General features: G+C 40.4%; 3 protein-coding genes across 3 annotated transcripts; all 3 read left to right on the forward strand.

The window, feature by feature from the left end:
* The first annotated feature begins 1,392 nt into the window (after positions 1 to 1,392).
* Positions 1,393 to 4,596, forward strand: LOC142388850 (protein FAM98B). The gene is made up of 8 exons (XM_075474416.1): positions 1,393 to 1,534; positions 1,756 to 1,862; positions 2,428 to 2,553; positions 2,643 to 2,908; positions 2,995 to 3,075; positions 3,171 to 3,287; positions 3,885 to 4,031; positions 4,109 to 4,596. The coding sequence occupies exons 1-8, from the start codon at positions 1,491 to 1,493 to the stop codon at positions 4,262 to 4,264; spliced, it is 1,044 nt and encodes a 347-aa protein (XP_075330531.1). The 5' UTR covers positions 1,393 to 1,490; the 3' UTR covers positions 4,265 to 4,596.
* Positions 4,597 to 5,549: 953 nt separating this feature from the next.
* On the forward strand, positions 5,550 to 8,699 carry chchd2 (coiled-coil-helix-coiled-coil-helix domain containing 2). Its single transcript, XM_075474417.1, has 4 exons — positions 5,550 to 5,724; positions 6,819 to 7,077; positions 7,691 to 7,856; positions 8,300 to 8,699. Exons 1-4 carry the CDS (start codon positions 5,675 to 5,677, stop codon positions 8,308 to 8,310), a joined length of 486 nt encoding a protein of 161 aa, XP_075330532.1. The 5' UTR covers positions 5,550 to 5,674; the 3' UTR covers positions 8,311 to 8,699.
* Positions 8,700 to 8,865: 166 nt separating this feature from the next.
* LOC142388353 (phosphorylase b kinase gamma catalytic chain, skeletal muscle/heart isoform-like) lies at positions 8,866 to 15,054 on the forward strand. The gene is made up of 10 exons (XM_075473497.1): positions 8,866 to 9,181; positions 9,705 to 9,846; positions 10,593 to 10,771; positions 10,918 to 10,972; positions 11,058 to 11,123; positions 11,205 to 11,368; positions 13,373 to 13,463; positions 13,690 to 13,843; positions 13,966 to 14,091; positions 14,615 to 15,054. The coding sequence occupies exons 2-10, from the start codon at positions 9,764 to 9,766 to the stop codon at positions 14,867 to 14,869; spliced, it is 1,173 nt and encodes a 390-aa protein (XP_075329612.1). The 5' UTR covers positions 8,866 to 9,181; positions 9,705 to 9,763; the 3' UTR covers positions 14,870 to 15,054.
* Positions 15,055 to 15,697: the final 643 nt, after the last annotated feature.

Genomic DNA, 15,697 nt, shown 5'->3' on the forward strand with positions numbered 1-15,697 from the left:
AGCTGCAGACAGAGAAAAAAATCGTTCAAAACTATCCAAGCAGATCTGACAACCATAAAACCCTTAATGAGGGCTGATGCTAGCACTCCCTGATGTCAGCTGGACTCTGTAAGACACTGACTGTGCACTCAAAAAGTTCCACATTAGCTGCACCAGTGAGATATGAAGCATAGCTGAGAAAGGGGCACATCAATATTTTCAGATCCAATCAGAGATGTAAGTGACTGTGTAACATAATTTTCTCAGGCAGGAGAGACGACCACAAGAGCTCATGTCCATTCATCACACTTTAGTGCTTTGATTATAATATGATCACAATCTCAGATCAGATCATGTAACTTATAAAGTTATGTGTGGCTAGTATGCTTATTACTTGTGTTCTACATGAAGATTGGAAGCATTTTTAAGGCAGGGGCTGCACGGTGGTGTGGTGGTTAGCACCGTCGCCTCACAGCAAGACGGTTCCAGATTCAACTCCTGGCTGGGGCCTTTCTGTGTGGAGTGTGCATGTTCTCCCTGCGTATGCGTGGGATTGGCTCCAGCCCCCCCGTGACCCGACCAACGGATTCAGCGGATATAGAAAATGGATGGATGGATGGATCATGGGCAGAGCATTGAAATTTGTATAAATATAAAGCGAAGCAATTTACTCACAATTTCCTTTTCTGAGGTGTAGTAGCTGCTAAGTAGCATAAAGTTGAAAGACTCAATGACATACTTTGAAATCCCACTTAGTTGCAGAATTTAAAACGTTTAAATTAACTTATCTTCTTTGCATTTTCTTTTAACTCCAACTTATTATTTTGTGACCAATAACACCAGTCTATCTTCCACAATCTGGCCTTTATGGAAAAGAAAAAGCTGAATTTTGAGAGGACTGATTTGCTCCCCTTCAATAGATTTCATTTATCTTTATGAAAGTAAAACAACTGTGCAATATTCTATATAAATATAATTCTTGTCGAGAAAGGAAGGGAAGGGAAATAAAGACTCAAAATGACATGTTTGTTATGGTAAACCAATTTAAATTGTGTATGTTTCCTCACATTACAAATTTCCCATCTCCTATATTATTTTAACAAATATGTGATATCTTATTTTAACAAGTTTTTTGCCATCGCAATGTAGATTGAGTAAATCCGTTGTCAGTTTTTGTATATTTTCCCTATTTCTGTTGTTGTCTCCTGGAACAAAATGGAATAACCGTATATCTAAATGTTTTTGTGCTTATTTAACATCGCTGCTGTTAAATTGTCTCCAGTAGTGCCTTATCACACCACTCTGGTCTCCAGTATCAAGATATTTTCAGGTCATTTGAAGAAGTCCTATCTGTGCACACTCCGGCCAGCAGGGGGCGGTAAGCGTCCTACATTTAAACACTGTAAAAGCAGGAAGCACAAGTTGTAAACGTGCCTGAACTTTAAGTTGCTGGTTGAGCAGAGGTAAAGCAAGCAACCGATGTAAATTTGACGTTCACCGTTACAGTGACAATGGAGAGGAATGCAGGGACAGTTTCAGCACTTAAAACTCTGGGGTAAATAACATTTAATAGATTAGTATTTTTGTTTTCTGCTCTTTAGAGACCTGCCGTCAGTGTACGTTCCTTTTTGTTGTTATGGCAACCCGGTTAAAATTAATGGCAGGTAATGTTGGCACATGAGCCGACTCTGGGTTGACTGGGTTTTTCAGTGTTTCGTGCCTCCTGCCGACTTGCTGACCAGGTGAATTCGCCTCTCCTTTTCACTTCCTGTTCAGGTACCCGGGCGGCTCCTGCCTCACACGGTGCAGGTGTGATGAGCTCCCATGTCCGCTGCTCACCTGGCTGTCTGCGGAGCTCAGGACTCTCTGTCCGGAGCTGCGAGGTGAGGCTGAGCCTTTCTGTGTGATGCTTAATCAGCCGTGTGCCGTCAGGTAGTGATTGGACAAACTGTGGAACAATGTTCTAATGAGGGAGACAGTTCACCTCCACACTGGCACTGTGATGATAGTGGGTCATATAGATGGATCACTCCCCCCCCCCCCTCTAATTTCTGCCAACCAATTTTTACTAAGTGGGGCAATAAAGACATGACAAAAAACCCTTTTGTGTACATGCTTGTTGTGGTGAATCTATTTCAGACAAATTCCACCATAAAGTTTTATTTTTCAGCTCTGTACTGAATTTGATTATGTTGGCTTAGATCTCAATAACAGTTTATCTACAGTGAGAAGATATCTGATAATGTATAAATCTAGCTCCTTTAGATAATAGCCAGAAGATTGCTGGTCACTGAAAGAAAAAGAAAAAAACCCAGGTTAATGTTTCATTGTCTTGTATTATTATCTTTAGTTTTCTTCTGCTCACATTGCTGCATTCATTTTTGTAGAACATCTACTAACTTTAAAAAAGTAGGGTTTTCTAATAAAAATTATTTTTTTTCTTTCAAGACTCTTATAAGACAGGGGACGTCTTACTGGTGGAAGAGCTGCGACATTTGCTCTCAAACATGTTCTCTCCCCTTGCTGTGCTGACCTCAGAGGTGTTGGAACCATCCATCCTGAACAATGTCACTGGTGAGAAATATAGTATCGATGCTCTCATTTTCATATCAGATGATTTTGGGTTTACACCTTTTTTTTTGTGCGTTGGAACAATCCTGCAGAGTTCCTTGTGGCAGAATTGCAAGCAGCTCGCATCAGCAAGCATAAGGACTTGCATCCTGAAGAAAATTCAGCAGGAGAGGAGTCTGTGAAAGAACAGCGAGTGGACGATCAGTGCCATGAAGTCGCTGAGTTCTGTCAGGCATATGAAGACGGTGATGCCTCAGACACAAACAGAAGGAAGGCAGAGATGCAGGCAGAGTGGATATTAATGCTGCACGCCCTCGGTTTGGATGCCTCCTCTCAATTTGAGAATGTGCAGAGCGAGGTAAGTCGGATAAAAGAGTCAAAGCTATTTGTAAAACATTCAAACTGAGGAAGCCCAACATAATCCTAACCTTTGTTTTATTGTAGGTGAAGTCGAGGCTTGCTCGTTTACCAGGTGGAGACATGACAAAGCCGCTGCTTAACACCAGCCTCAGCTCAGAGCAGTGGGTAAGTTCACATGGCTATTTTCACTTCCTTATACATCACAAATAAATCTCTAACTTCACTTTTAGCAACTTTTTACCCTCAGATTCTTTTCTCAGATTCAAGTGAAAAAGATCAATCAAATTCTGTCTGATGACTATCGGTGTCGACGGCAAATGATGATCAAACGCTTTCAAGTCACACTTGAGTCGTTTGCGTGGGGAGAAAAACAGAAGGTAAGCAAATTAAAGCACAGCAGACGATTGAACTCACTTTAACAAGAGTTGGAACTAAAGTTGATTATTTAATTGATAGCTGGGTTTAATTCACTATCTCCTGTCTTCTGTGTGTGTAGATGCACAGCTTGGTAGCGCGCAAAACATATTTCCAGTGTGAAGTTTTCTTAAACTACTTTTTATTATTTAAACCATACAAGACTTTATTTTCACGATCAACCTGATGATCTCCTGCATGTGTTAATTTGGTTTCAAATATTGTGACTGTTCACTTTACTGCATATGATTCACATCCTGTTTAGCATCTCAAAACTACGTATTCTGTCGTCTTTTGTCCTGCGGATGCAGACATTATCATCCTGGAAGAGACGTTCTCTTTAGGAAATTAAATGGGAAATGTTTCAACATGGGATAAAGGGGATTACTTAGAAGAGCTTTCTATTATTTTACCCTGGAACTTCTCTCTTTGGGGACAGTTAGACCCAAATTGTGCCAGCAAATTCCTCCATGGCAGAGACACAGATCTCCTCTTTGTTAAGGTCAAGGGTTCATGTTTTCCTTCCAGTCATCAGCCCTCAGAAAATCTTTTATCCACAGGAGCGCAGTGCAGCTCTAGCCTCGGTGCCTCCTCTTGCATCCCTCACTGGATCCTCCCAAGTGTCTCTGTCTCTTCTGCTGGCTGCCAGAGTGGATCAGTCCTTCATTGATCCAATCAAAGCTGGAACAAGCACACCCGTCTACAAGGTACAACCATGTTACGAAATGAAGCCGTCTCTCTTTTTTCTTTTGTTTTGTTTTACAATCGTCTTTGCTCTCGACAGACATTGATGGGCAGCGTGCCTGACAGAGGAGGACGGCCAGGGGAGATTGAGCCACCTATGCCAACATGGGGAGAGCGGAGAACACAAGGAAACAGACGGGAAAGAGGAGGTGGACACCATAATCGGCATCAGAAGAAAAAAGGGAAAAAAGAGTAGCTTTCCTCCGGTTTCAGTTTTACTTCTTAAATTGATCAATAAATGATGATTTTTCTTTATTTAAATTACAGGTGTGAAATAAGATGATTATGGAATGCTTTATGATATTAGTTATAGTTCTAAATTGATGTATGATTTATAGTTGTCTGTACATAACTGTGTACAATTATGGAGTAGCTTGTCATTGCTATATTGTACTGGTGTAGGACCAGATATTTTTGTAATATTTTGTTCATATAAAAAAGAACAGAACGGGAAAAATGTATGTTTTCATGTATCAGCTTTCCACATTCGTCATAGGCTTGTTCAAGAATAAACCTATAAAACACAGACTCGGTAATGCCCTTGTGTTTAAAATAGCCCAACAGCCACTGTTTAATTAGGATGTAATATTCAGTTCTTGTTTTTAGAGAGGAAAACATAAGAGGCACAAAGAATGTTTATTTATTTAACCTATGTTACAATAAAATAGAAGCTCACAGGATGGCTGCGAAAAAAAAAAAAAGGTTTGAGGTGAAGTAGTTATAAGGGACACGTTCCACATAATGTAGGTGTTTCCACTTATTGCGTATAACTTAGTTATTTGTTCCCTTAAGTGCTAGGATAGTAAACTGGATTACAGAAATAATCTCTCTAACTGACTAACATAATTAACTTGAAAGTAAAAAAAAATTCATTAAAAAAATGTCCTTTAAAAGTCTTCAGAGGTTTCTTTTAAGTTTTTGTTGTCTGAATATTCTAATATTTACTTGTCATTTAATGCTTTATTAGCTGATGTAATGTAGTTTTTGTAGTTATGTCATTCTATTACATATCCGGATTACATATATATTCACACCCTCAAATCTGACTTTTTATCAGTTGTCTTTTATGCGTTTGCATCTAAATTCGTCTTATATTTAGCCTGCTGTTTTTTCTTTTAATATCTTTTTAGATTATCAGAGGAAAATGTAAGCTTTCGCAACAGTCTGTATGTGTAAATACATGAACAAAAAAAGCGATTATTTAAATGCATAACAAATATGTCTGGAGCCCAGTTTGAGATACGTAGCAAAGTTGCTGAATTTAGAAATGTATAAAATGTTTGGAAATTAAAATTTAGTTTAAGCACACTGTTTTGACAATTGCATTGACTTAAGACAGCACAACGTTTTTAACACATATTTCAACATTTTAAACCAGAAAAAACTGAAACAAGATAAAAAGATAAAACAAGAAAAATATGAGTTTTAACAATCAAGTTACACAATTGGTTCCGTAATACCGGAAGTTACCCGGGACTCGAATGATGTAACACGTGGAAAGTTCCGGATTAACTAAAGGTCGATATAAAAGTGCCGACGACAGTTAGAGCTTAGTATTACGTCTGTTTCTACCAAACGTACGACTAAACCGACTCAGTAAATAAAAATGCCTAGAGGAAGCAGAAGCCGAACATCAAGGATGCCCCCTCCAGCCAGGTAACAAACTATATTTGATGGCATTTGTTAGAAGGTGTTTAGCGTTGTCAGCATGCTACGTTGGCTAGCGTACATGCTAACGTTCAGTTAACGTTACAGTGTCATGTATGGCCCCCAGACGGCCAACAAAGTTTTATATGATTTACTGCTGTCTGTTACCTGTAAATAGGATTTCTAGAAATGTACATATCTCGCATATTTACGGGAGAGTCATGTCAGCTCAAACGTCTTTGACCAAAAATAGTAAAGGTCATTGTTAAACTTCCATCATGCCTGTACCACTGTGTTAACAGAAACTCTAAATTAAACCATGTAAAAAAAACAATTATATTGTATGATTTTATATATTGTAATTTTTTTTACAAGTAACATAGAAGTAAAATGTGTATATCTTGTTGTTTAATTTTTAAACTTGAATTAATCTTTAACACAGCTGCCAAGCTTAGTGGAAAAGTTCTGAAAGACTCTGTTATGGCTTTGTTACACATTCAGGTGGCATCTCTGATTTAATCATCACTTTAGGTAAATATTTGTTCAATTAGGACATTTTGGCATGTAACCTTCATCTGGTTGTTATTAGTTGCTACATGAAAGCTTTGTGCTCTAGAAGCTGAACCCACCTTATGAAAAATGACTCTATGTGAGTCTCTGTTGTGTAACAGTCTAGAGATGACCAGCTATCAGTGACCCTAGATAACACCAGGCGAGACTGCTACGCAGTATTCACATTAATCTTTTACCTAACTACATAAGCTGTTGTTTGACGGTCATCTCATGCACATGTATATTTTCTTTGCCCTCTGGACAGTCTTTGAAGAGATATCAGACCTTTTTTATCAAAGAGTCGAATAAATATGGGTCAAGTTTGCGAACCATTTGTTCTGAACAGGCTATTTGTTGGTGTTCTTACCCCCCCCCTTATTGTCAGAGGAGTGATTTTTGTAAAAGTATTAAATATACCTACAGGCAGTCCTGAATTTCATTATTACTTTAGTATTAATTAGCACTAATCTGGAAAAATGGATATTAGCTCATGATAACTGGTGCAGTTTTTGAGTGTGCATGGTTTGACATTTCAAATGTATTCTTTGCAGCCGGGCACCACCATCACCTCCACCTATGGCCAGAGCAGCGCCTCCCCCCTCCCATGCCCCAGTTCCAATGCAGGCCCCACCGTCTGCTATGGCTGCGCCTGCCGCAGCGCCAAGGCAGCCCGGAATGTTTGCCCAGATGGCGACTACAGCTGCTGGGGTGGCAGTGGGCTCTGCAGTAGGACACACCCTTGGCCATGCCATGACAGGAGCCTTCGGTGGAGGAAATTCTGAGTCTGCCAAGCCTGACGTCACTTACCAGGTAAACTGAAGTGTTACCCGCCATAGAACTAGAATAATATCGGGGAAGATTAGTGCATTTTACACATGGCAAATTGGTCTGTAGGAGGTGGCAACACTATAAACATTTGAACCTTCGTGGAAACAACCATAGAGGGTTATCTTTGTTAATCTGTTAAGTTAATTGAAATCAGCACTTCTCACTTATAGATACTTTACTTGCCTGCGTATTCTCTGCAAGTTAAGAGCTTTTAGATTAAGATATGCCGTCACTGTGCCGCACTCTGACTCTAATTTGGTTTATTAAATAATCACTGTAAAGAGGTTCCACTTATCCACGGAGAACCATCAACATAATCCTCGTTATCTTTACATGAGAGGCACTAAGGCGTTTGTATGTGGACAGATGTTGTGCGCTTGATTTCCTGCTTGGAAATAAAAGCTTCAAGTGGAGCACATAGTAAGTCTTAGATGTGGTTACACAGCATATCTTGAAACATGTTTTAGCTTTTTAAAGTGAAAGATCTGCTTTTTAAACACTTGCAGTTGCTCCTCCGTAGAAGCATTAACATGCTCTTTAAAAGCGACGTGTACAGCAGATAAGTCAACATCTCATGATCGTCCTTGTCTGTCAGGAACCGTACCAGCAGCAGCCCCAGCCAATGTACCAGCAGCAGCCCCAGCAGCAGCAGCCCTGCTCCTATGAGCTCAAGCAGTTCGTCGAGTGCGCCCAAAACCAGAGCGACCTGAAACTATGCGAGGGATTCAGCGAGGTCCTCAAACAGTGCAAGTTTGGTAATGGTGAGTGAATACTGAAAAAGTCTGGCCCTCTGTATGAAATCATATTGTATAACAAAGACTTAATAGTGTACCCATCATTTGCCTTGCGTCATTATAGCATGTATTTGTTTTGAAACACTTTTACAAGTTTCAGGTTTTATCCTTGCTCCAATTTTATGTCTGAGCCATTGTCTGTGAAGTGTTGCTGTTTGTATTTTTAACACTGGCAAAGAAGGAGGCTTTACATAAGACCTGCGTCATTCACGCTTCAAACACCTGACCAATGACTTTGCACTATTGTCATGCAAAGCATAGCAGTACTCGGTGTGGCCATGAGGGGGAGTAGCTTTTTAAGACTCCCTAAATGTAGCATAAACTTTTTTTGAAGTTAATTTTCCACCTCAGTTACTCAAATACTTTTGTGCGAAAACTCACCTTGTTGAACCTTTTTCTCTTTCCTGTAGGTTTGTCATGAGACGGAGTCCTGCAGAGTGAACATCATGTATGTTGTCAATGCACCAGATTCTAGCAGGGTGTCATTTTCAATGGGATCAATCGATAAACGTGCTTTATTTTGACAGTTGATTACCATCAGGCAACATCATTTGTTTGTGGGGAGACTGCTGCAGAGCTTGTAATCATAGTCTTATAAATAATGTTTATATATTTTGGTGTGTCATGTTTTGACCTAGATGTAATTTTGACAGTGGTTTTTTTTCTCTTTAGTACCAGTGTTTTCAATTTCAAATTGCTCTCAAATGTTGTTGGATTTGTGAAATGAAACTACTAGTTTTCAGCCTCTGGGTCAACAATGCTCAAAGTTAGTCTGTAATAAGAAAACAAATAAAGCACTTGAATCATAAATACACTTGTGGTGATTTATTTCGTCTCCTGCTTAGCCAGACCACATTACTTCACTGAAATGTTTCTATTTTTATCTGAGTTCTTTCAATAGAATTATAAGAGCTCCAACGTGGAGATACCACAGTGGTCCTGCACCTGTCGTGTCACTTCAGTCTCAGCGCAAAACTACAAATTAAACATTGAAAGTAAAACCATTTATCTCCAAGTGCGACTCGATGAGAGGAGGCTGCGGGGTGTTATTTCATGGCTCTGGTTTTTAGGCCTGCGGAGTGAGCTGCTGTCGTTGCTGCGGAGGCAACAATTTATTTTTGGCACTTGACATTAAGACTCACCCTTTACAACATGGCAGCAACGACCCCTCAAATCTGCGACGGGGCCGGAGTCTGACTGGACCTCTTTGTTCGTGATTTTGCTCTTTGTGGTTGGACTGAGCGCAGCTGAGTGATGGATTTCCTCCACTATATCAGGCACTGACGGACACGGTGAGTGAGCGCGCTTTTTTTCCCCTTCTATTCATCGCTTTAGCAAAATATCGGAGATCAGTTCACACGGGGTGGCACAGCTTGTGAATTTACTGAGTGATACGTTGTGTTTCGACGAAGTATGGGGCAATAATAAACCGTGGAACACGTAAGTTGTTTAAAAAAAAAAAAAAAATCTTTTTTTATTTTAGGAGGAAACAGACACGCAGAACAAGATCTTTCAAAACTAAAGTTTAAGTTGAAAAAAGACATGTCGGAGCACATTTGAAAGTTTGGAAATGAACCAGCTGGATATATTTATGTCTTGTAGTATGTCTCTTGACATTTTAGAAAGGGCAGTGTTTGTGATACAAGTTACACACAATTAAGTGCTCCTTTTCTGAGTATCCAAAACACTCATTTGTCACCACCATGGCTGGTTTTTGTGCAGCCTAACATCAGAATATTTGGAAGTAGTTTTAATGTGACCAAACATGATCATTTGAGTTGCCAGTGTTGTTTTGAGCACGCTTGTCGCCTGCAGCCTGTTGTAAGCTGTAAGAAGATTGCGGTTGTCTACCTTGGGTGGTGTGTTGCTCCATCATGACCAAAGAGGAGGAGATCCCAGACTGGGTGGGAGCCAAGGAGTTCTATGACAAATATGAGCCCAAGGAGATTCTGGGCAGGTATGTTTGTAAAACACACACCATGAATAGTGTCACGACTGGTTCCTGTCCAACGCAATCATGTATTTAGAAGTAAAATGGACATTTGCAACCTGTGTGAGCAGATTTTGTTTAACTTGTTGATGTTCTGCAGAACTTTGGTTGCAAGCAACAACTACTGTGCAAAGCCATAACTCTAACTGTAAAACGAGTAGAAAGGTTTCCCTGAAGTTTCTTAGTAGTCTGTGGGAAATGTGAGCAGGGTCACAGCCTGCTAGTTGTCATTCCTCACCAGCTGTCAGATGGTGGTGCTGTTGCGTAATCTTCAAGTGTGGAGGAGGCAGCATTCATTGACTTCAGCCTATTGTGGACAAACGTTTAGTGTAGAGAACTGCCCAGGAATGACCTGCATTCATTACGTAATTTCACACCCTTTCTCACATGAGGTCACCGGATGAGTGAACAACGTGCATTCTTTGCTCCATTCAGTTCTGGAATTAATTTGATATGAAAAGTTTATATTGTTGAAAAGGACTTTAATCTTTAAGCTGTTTTTCTGAAAGTTAATCATAAACAAGACACGGTGTCAGTGGTACATAGATGCTCCTTCAACCGGTACCTTTTCATCATTTAGCACTTAGTTTTGTTTCCAACAGTCATCTGACAAACTCTCAGCTCCTGACTTAAGTGCACAAACATGTTACTTCTGTGTCCATCTGTCCTTAAGCCTGTAGATGTGAAGGCTGATGTGTTCCTCTCTTTTTCAGGGGGGTGAGCAGCGTGGTGCGTCGCTGCGTTGACAAGCGTACGTCTCAGGACTACGCGGTAAAGATCATCGACATCACCCCCTCAGACAAGACGACTCCAGAGGAGCTTGAGGAGATAAGAGAGGCCACGGTGAAGGAGATCGACATCCTCAAGAAAGTCTACGGACAGGAAAACATCAGTAAGCTCCCACCCCACAAAAATTCAACTTTCCAACTTAGATGTGTTGGAAAGACTCCAGACTGGGACAGTTTGTATGGCCTTTGTCCTATGATACTGGACATAGCTCTCAGCTGATCCACTCATTGAGTGAATTCTCATCTCCAGTACAGCTCAAAGATTGCTTCGAGTCCAAAGCCTTCTTCTTCCTGGTTTTTGACTTGTAAGTCTCGTGTTTTCATTCATACACACACCTGACTTCTCCAACTAGTAGAAGCTCTTCAGAAGTTTCCTTTTCTTTCCTCCAGGATGAAGAAAGGTGAACTTTTTGACTACCTCACAGAGAAAGTTACTCTGAGTGAGAAGGAAACCAGGTCAGTGAGCGTGTTTTTGCAGTGTTGAGTCACAATGATGCTTTTTAAAGACTCAAGAATTCGCTGTGTGATGCGTTTCAGAAAGATCATGCGTGCTTTGCTGGAGGTGGTACAGTTTCTTCATGCCCAAAACATTGTCCACCGGGACCTGAAGCCTGAAAACATTCTTTTAGACGACGATATGAATATCAAACTTACTGATTTTGGCTTCTCTGTTCAAATCGAGCCAGGAGAGACACTCAAAGGTGAGTGAAAGTTTGCATGGAGACCCAGCAATATGCATTTGCCAGTACTCATGAATCTAAGGTAACAAATGTACCTCCTCTTTGTCCAAAGTATCACAATTGCCCTGCTTTTGTTGGAAATAACTTAGCTCTTACGGTGACAACCAATGTCGTCTTAAAACAGCCAGAATTTCAGTCCTTGCATATCAACATGTCCCCCACTAGTAAAGTTACTATCTTTACAGCCTACAGTGTGCTTGTCTGTACACCAGCTGTTGGTGGTCGATGGAGAATCTGGATCTAGTTGCATAACATGCTTCCTGCTCTGAGCAGCACAGGACACTCTGATCTATTTGCTGCTATCAAAGACACTCGCAGTACACTGACCTTTGAAATGAACTTCTCAGTAAGCTTAAGATCATTAGCAGTAAGAGCTAGCAAGTCAAGATACTAATGGAACTATATCTCATCAGTCAGCCGTTAGACTGTATTGTATTAAGACGGACATCTTCTTCAGTGTGGAATAACTCTGAAAGACACAGTCTGAAAGATACAATCACATGCATGTTTACAGTGTCAAAAATTTAGATCTCACTTAAAGATGCGTTATTATATTCAGTGTTTTATTTCATATTTCAGTTCTTAAAGTGCAGGACAGTACGGTCATTCAGTGGAAATAGATCATTTTTTTATTTATTACGAACACAAAAAAGTGACCACACCTTCTCACTCAAAAGTAGTTTTTTGGCATAAACCAGTCTCTGACATTCACTGGCTGAAACTTTATCACTGCTCCTCTAAGCACAACTCATACAACTACAAGATATTTCAAAACCTGAATAAAAAAAGATACAGATTTTAACTTTAACTTGCACACTCCGTGGGATCGTTACCCCGACAAAAGGTCAAAGTTCTGCTCACAGTTCAACTTTCCGGCAGATGGCCCCTCATTCTCCTCCAGCACTCTTTCGTAAGATTATGAATTCTTGGTTGATTCAGTGACTGCAGGTCACAGCTAGTATGAGGCTCCTCTTCAGAAAAGGAATCCTTGGTCACTAAACATGTCGACTGTAACCGTGGAGAAATAACTCCATCTTTGACTCACCAGACCAAAGCACATTATTCAAGGAGGGTTTACGTTCACAGACAAGTTAGTTCTTCTATAATGTTCATTTTAGATGACAAAAGCTTTTCTTGGGCATGCCTGCAAGGCAGGGCAGATATGTGCAATATCTTGCTCACTGTTGGCATCATCAGTTGCGAAGGTTACCTGCTGATTCAGTGAGAACATCGTTGGGCTCTTTAAAGATTTTCCTTTGCATCAGTCTGATTTTTGGGCACAGTTTGTGAGGAACAGCAGTCCTGGATAAACCTCATCCCTTGCAGATGGTTTTATTTAGAGCGGAATAATTCATTTTGAATAAATCCGAGATCCTATTAAACCCATTGCCAGACCCACAGACAGCCACAGACCTTTTCTTGAATGCTTCAGAGAGCTCAGTATGGGCACCCGATTCAAAGATCTGAAGGAATAATGTGGGAGGAAGGACATAACTTTTCCATTTGGACTTTTTTTTATTTTCATAAATTGCAAAGGTTATTGCAAAATGTCAGTTTTATGTCATTCAGATATATAATTCATATCAATTAGCACTGTTATATGCATGTGTATCTTATTTTCCTGTTCCGTTAAAGCACTTTCTAATGTCGGATTTTGACTTACTGTACCTTTTATGCGACTGCCTTTTTATTCCACAGAATGGAGTTTCAGTTCATAAACTTTCATTGTGATTTCACTGGAGTAATACTTTGTACAACTTGAATTACGTCATTCTCCTTACACCCACAGTTTTTCCTCTAGTCTGCTCAAGACATACTTATGTAAAACCCCTTTATGGTTCTCTGCTGGAGCATTTCTTTTTCAACTTTGGGAGTGCAGGTTTAAAAGGTGACAAAGAGACCTGGAAATGTGCTCCAATTTCTCACTGGAAATGATGTTACCGTTTCAATGTGCCTGTAATGCAGATGTGTTCGGGACCCCTGGTTACCTTGCTCCTGAGATCATCGAGTGCTCCATGGACGCAGAGCACTTAGGATACGCTACAGCTGTGGACATGTGAGTGTCCAGAACAAGTCAAAAGTTACACAGATATCACGTGCACCAACTCAGTCACATCAGCATCATTACCATGAATGGATGATTTCACTCAATGGGATCTCATCAGCCCCCTCCAGTCATACTTAAATGTATGATGTCAGCTTGGTTATTTTCTTACGCATGTTCCCCAGGTTCTTAAGATGTTGCACATATACAGCGATTGTCACCTTGCTCATGTTTGCAGATGGAGTTCAGGTGTCATCATGTACACGCTGCTCGCAGGCACTCCGCCCTTCTGGCACAGAAAACAGATGCTGATGCTGCGCATGATCTTGGCGGGGACCTACGACTTCTCGTCTCCAGAGTGGGAGGATCGCTCAGACACCGTCAAAGATTTGGTAGGCCGTTATTCATTTTCACCCTTACCATTTTCCTGTCACGAATAACACATGTAAAGCTGCGTAGAGGCTGTAATTACTTCATTTAAAAAAAAAAATAAGATATTGCGCGGTTTATCCAGATCTCCCGAATGTTGGTGGTGGATCCAAAGCAGCGTTTCACTGCCACAGATGCTCTCAACCACTCGTTCTTCTCCCAGTATGTGGTGAACGAAGTGCGACAGTTCAGTCCATACAGGCGGTTCAAGGTGAGAAGTAGATTTCAGGAAATTTCTTTTCACTTGAACAAATGCGAACATGCTCTCACTCACCATTACCAACCAAAAGCAAACCAGGGACTGTTCCCTCAAAAACAGCTAAGTTTAGTTATAACTTAAGCATGTGCTTGATACAACGAAGAGTCTCGACACATTATAGCGCCCGATGAATCCTATAAATTTGTGAAATATGTGAATGCAATACGGTGTAACCATTTCATTAGGACATATTCTAAGAGAACATCTTTCCAGTTCATCGAGCCATTTGCACAATTTTCCTTCAGCATGTCATCAGGCCCAATGATTAAAACGCATCAATAGTATGTTTTAAAAGTGACAGAATTTTAAATCTATGGATTGATTTATATATTTCATGTATTAGTTATGCAAAAATTAGCAGTTAATGAGCCACCACATTAAAATCTGTGCGATGACGATTCAGTAAACTGGATCTTGGTCAAAAATGCAGCTCTGACTTTAAGTTGATAACCAAGCAGTTCCCTCTCTCCATCAGGTCATTTGCATGACTGTGCTTGCCACGATGCGCATCTACTGCAACTACCGCCGTGCCAAGCCGGTCACCAAGGAGGTGATCAAGAGCGACCCATACGCCGTCAAGCCCATCCGCAAGCTCATCGACGCCTGTGCGTTCAAGATCTACGGCCACTGGGTGAAGAAGGGACAAACTCAGAACAGAGCAGCACTTTTCGAGAACTCTCCAAAGGCCATCCTGCTGGCGATAGCCGCCGAGGGTGATGAGCTGCCCTAACACGGTTGGTAACGAGCCTGCAAGGACTGAGACATGTTTTTACTCCCGTGCCCATTGTATGAAAGAAATTAACTTGTGAAATATCGCAGCACTATGAGACAGCAGCATCGGTTAATTCAGTCAGAAGGATTTACCTCAAACTGCAAAGTGTTTGACATCATTAAAGACATCCATGTTCAATATTTTTTCTTGCTCTCTGCTCTAAATTAATTTAACTGTAAATCCTCCGGGGGAATAAAAAGTAATTGACGTTTTAAGTTAATGTAGCCTACGAGGCAGTTCCTTCATCTCGACGCTGCAATCTGCATGTCATGCAAAGGTCACCCAGTTTCATGTCCTCTACCGTTTGAAATATACTTTCCAATGTGTGGTTCAAGACCAGAAAGTACATTTCAATTTTGGGTCAATGTATTATACCTAAAAACATGCCAGAACTGTGAAACCCTTGGAAATAATCTTCATAGTTTAGCTGAGAGGACTATTTAATAGTTAACCTGCAGACTTAAACTGGCACAGACTTGCAGATTTCCTATAATTACGCGGGATGTTCGAGGGTTACTTGATGTACTAGTAACAGCTCCAATGAAGAGAGCACTTTAAATCGTATGCTATGAATGTATTTTATTAAAATGTGTTAACTTAACACCCAGGTTTTGTCATTAGAGACGTGTACTTTTGTAATGCTGTAAACCAGATATAGAAACTCAATACACACAGAAAGTTTTAGTTCAACTGTAACTTTATTAGTCAGCATTAATACATCATACTTACTGTGTGAAACCTACATCCAGTTAATAGGAATGCAATGTGAAATGGCCAATTAATGCA

The sequence above is a fragment of the Odontesthes bonariensis genome, chromosome 9, assembly GCF_027942865.1.
Source record: "Odontesthes bonariensis isolate fOdoBon6 chromosome 9, fOdoBon6.hap1, whole genome shotgun sequence".
Classification (NCBI taxonomy): domain Eukaryota; kingdom Metazoa; phylum Chordata; class Actinopteri; order Atheriniformes; family Atherinopsidae; genus Odontesthes; species Odontesthes bonariensis.

Coding starts and splice junctions, on each gene's coding strand:
- LOC142388353 (XM_075473497.1), top strand. CDS start 9,764: ATGACCAAAGAGGAGGAGATCCCAGACTGGGTGGGAGCCAAGGAGTTC. Junction 10,973..11,057: donor TTCTTCCTGGTTTTTGACTT/GTAAGTCTCGTG, acceptor TCTTTCCTCCAG/GATGAAGAAAGGTGAACTTT. Junction 14,092..14,614: donor GTCCATACAGGCGGTTCAAG/GTGAGAAGTAGA, acceptor TCTCTCCATCAG/GTCATTTGCATGACTGTGCT.
- LOC142388850 (XM_075474416.1), top strand. CDS start 1,491: ATGGAGAGGAATGCAGGGACAGTTTCAGCACTTAAAACTCTGGG. Junction 2,554..2,642: donor CATCCTGAACAATGTCACTG/GTGAGAAATATA, acceptor ACAATCCTGCAG/AGTTCCTTGTGGCAGAATTG. Junction 3,288..3,884: donor CGTGGGGAGAAAAACAGAAG/GTAAGCAAATTA, acceptor TTTTATCCACAG/GAGCGCAGTGCAGCTCTAGC.
- chchd2 (XM_075474417.1), top strand. CDS start 5,675: ATGCCTAGAGGAAGCAGAAGCCGAACATCAAGGATGCCCCCTCCAGCC. Junction 5,725..6,818: donor AGGATGCCCCCTCCAGCCAG/GTAACAAACTAT, acceptor TATTCTTTGCAG/CCGGGCACCACCATCACCTC. Junction 7,078..7,690: donor AGCCTGACGTCACTTACCAG/GTAAACTGAAGT, acceptor CTTGTCTGTCAG/GAACCGTACCAGCAGCAGCC.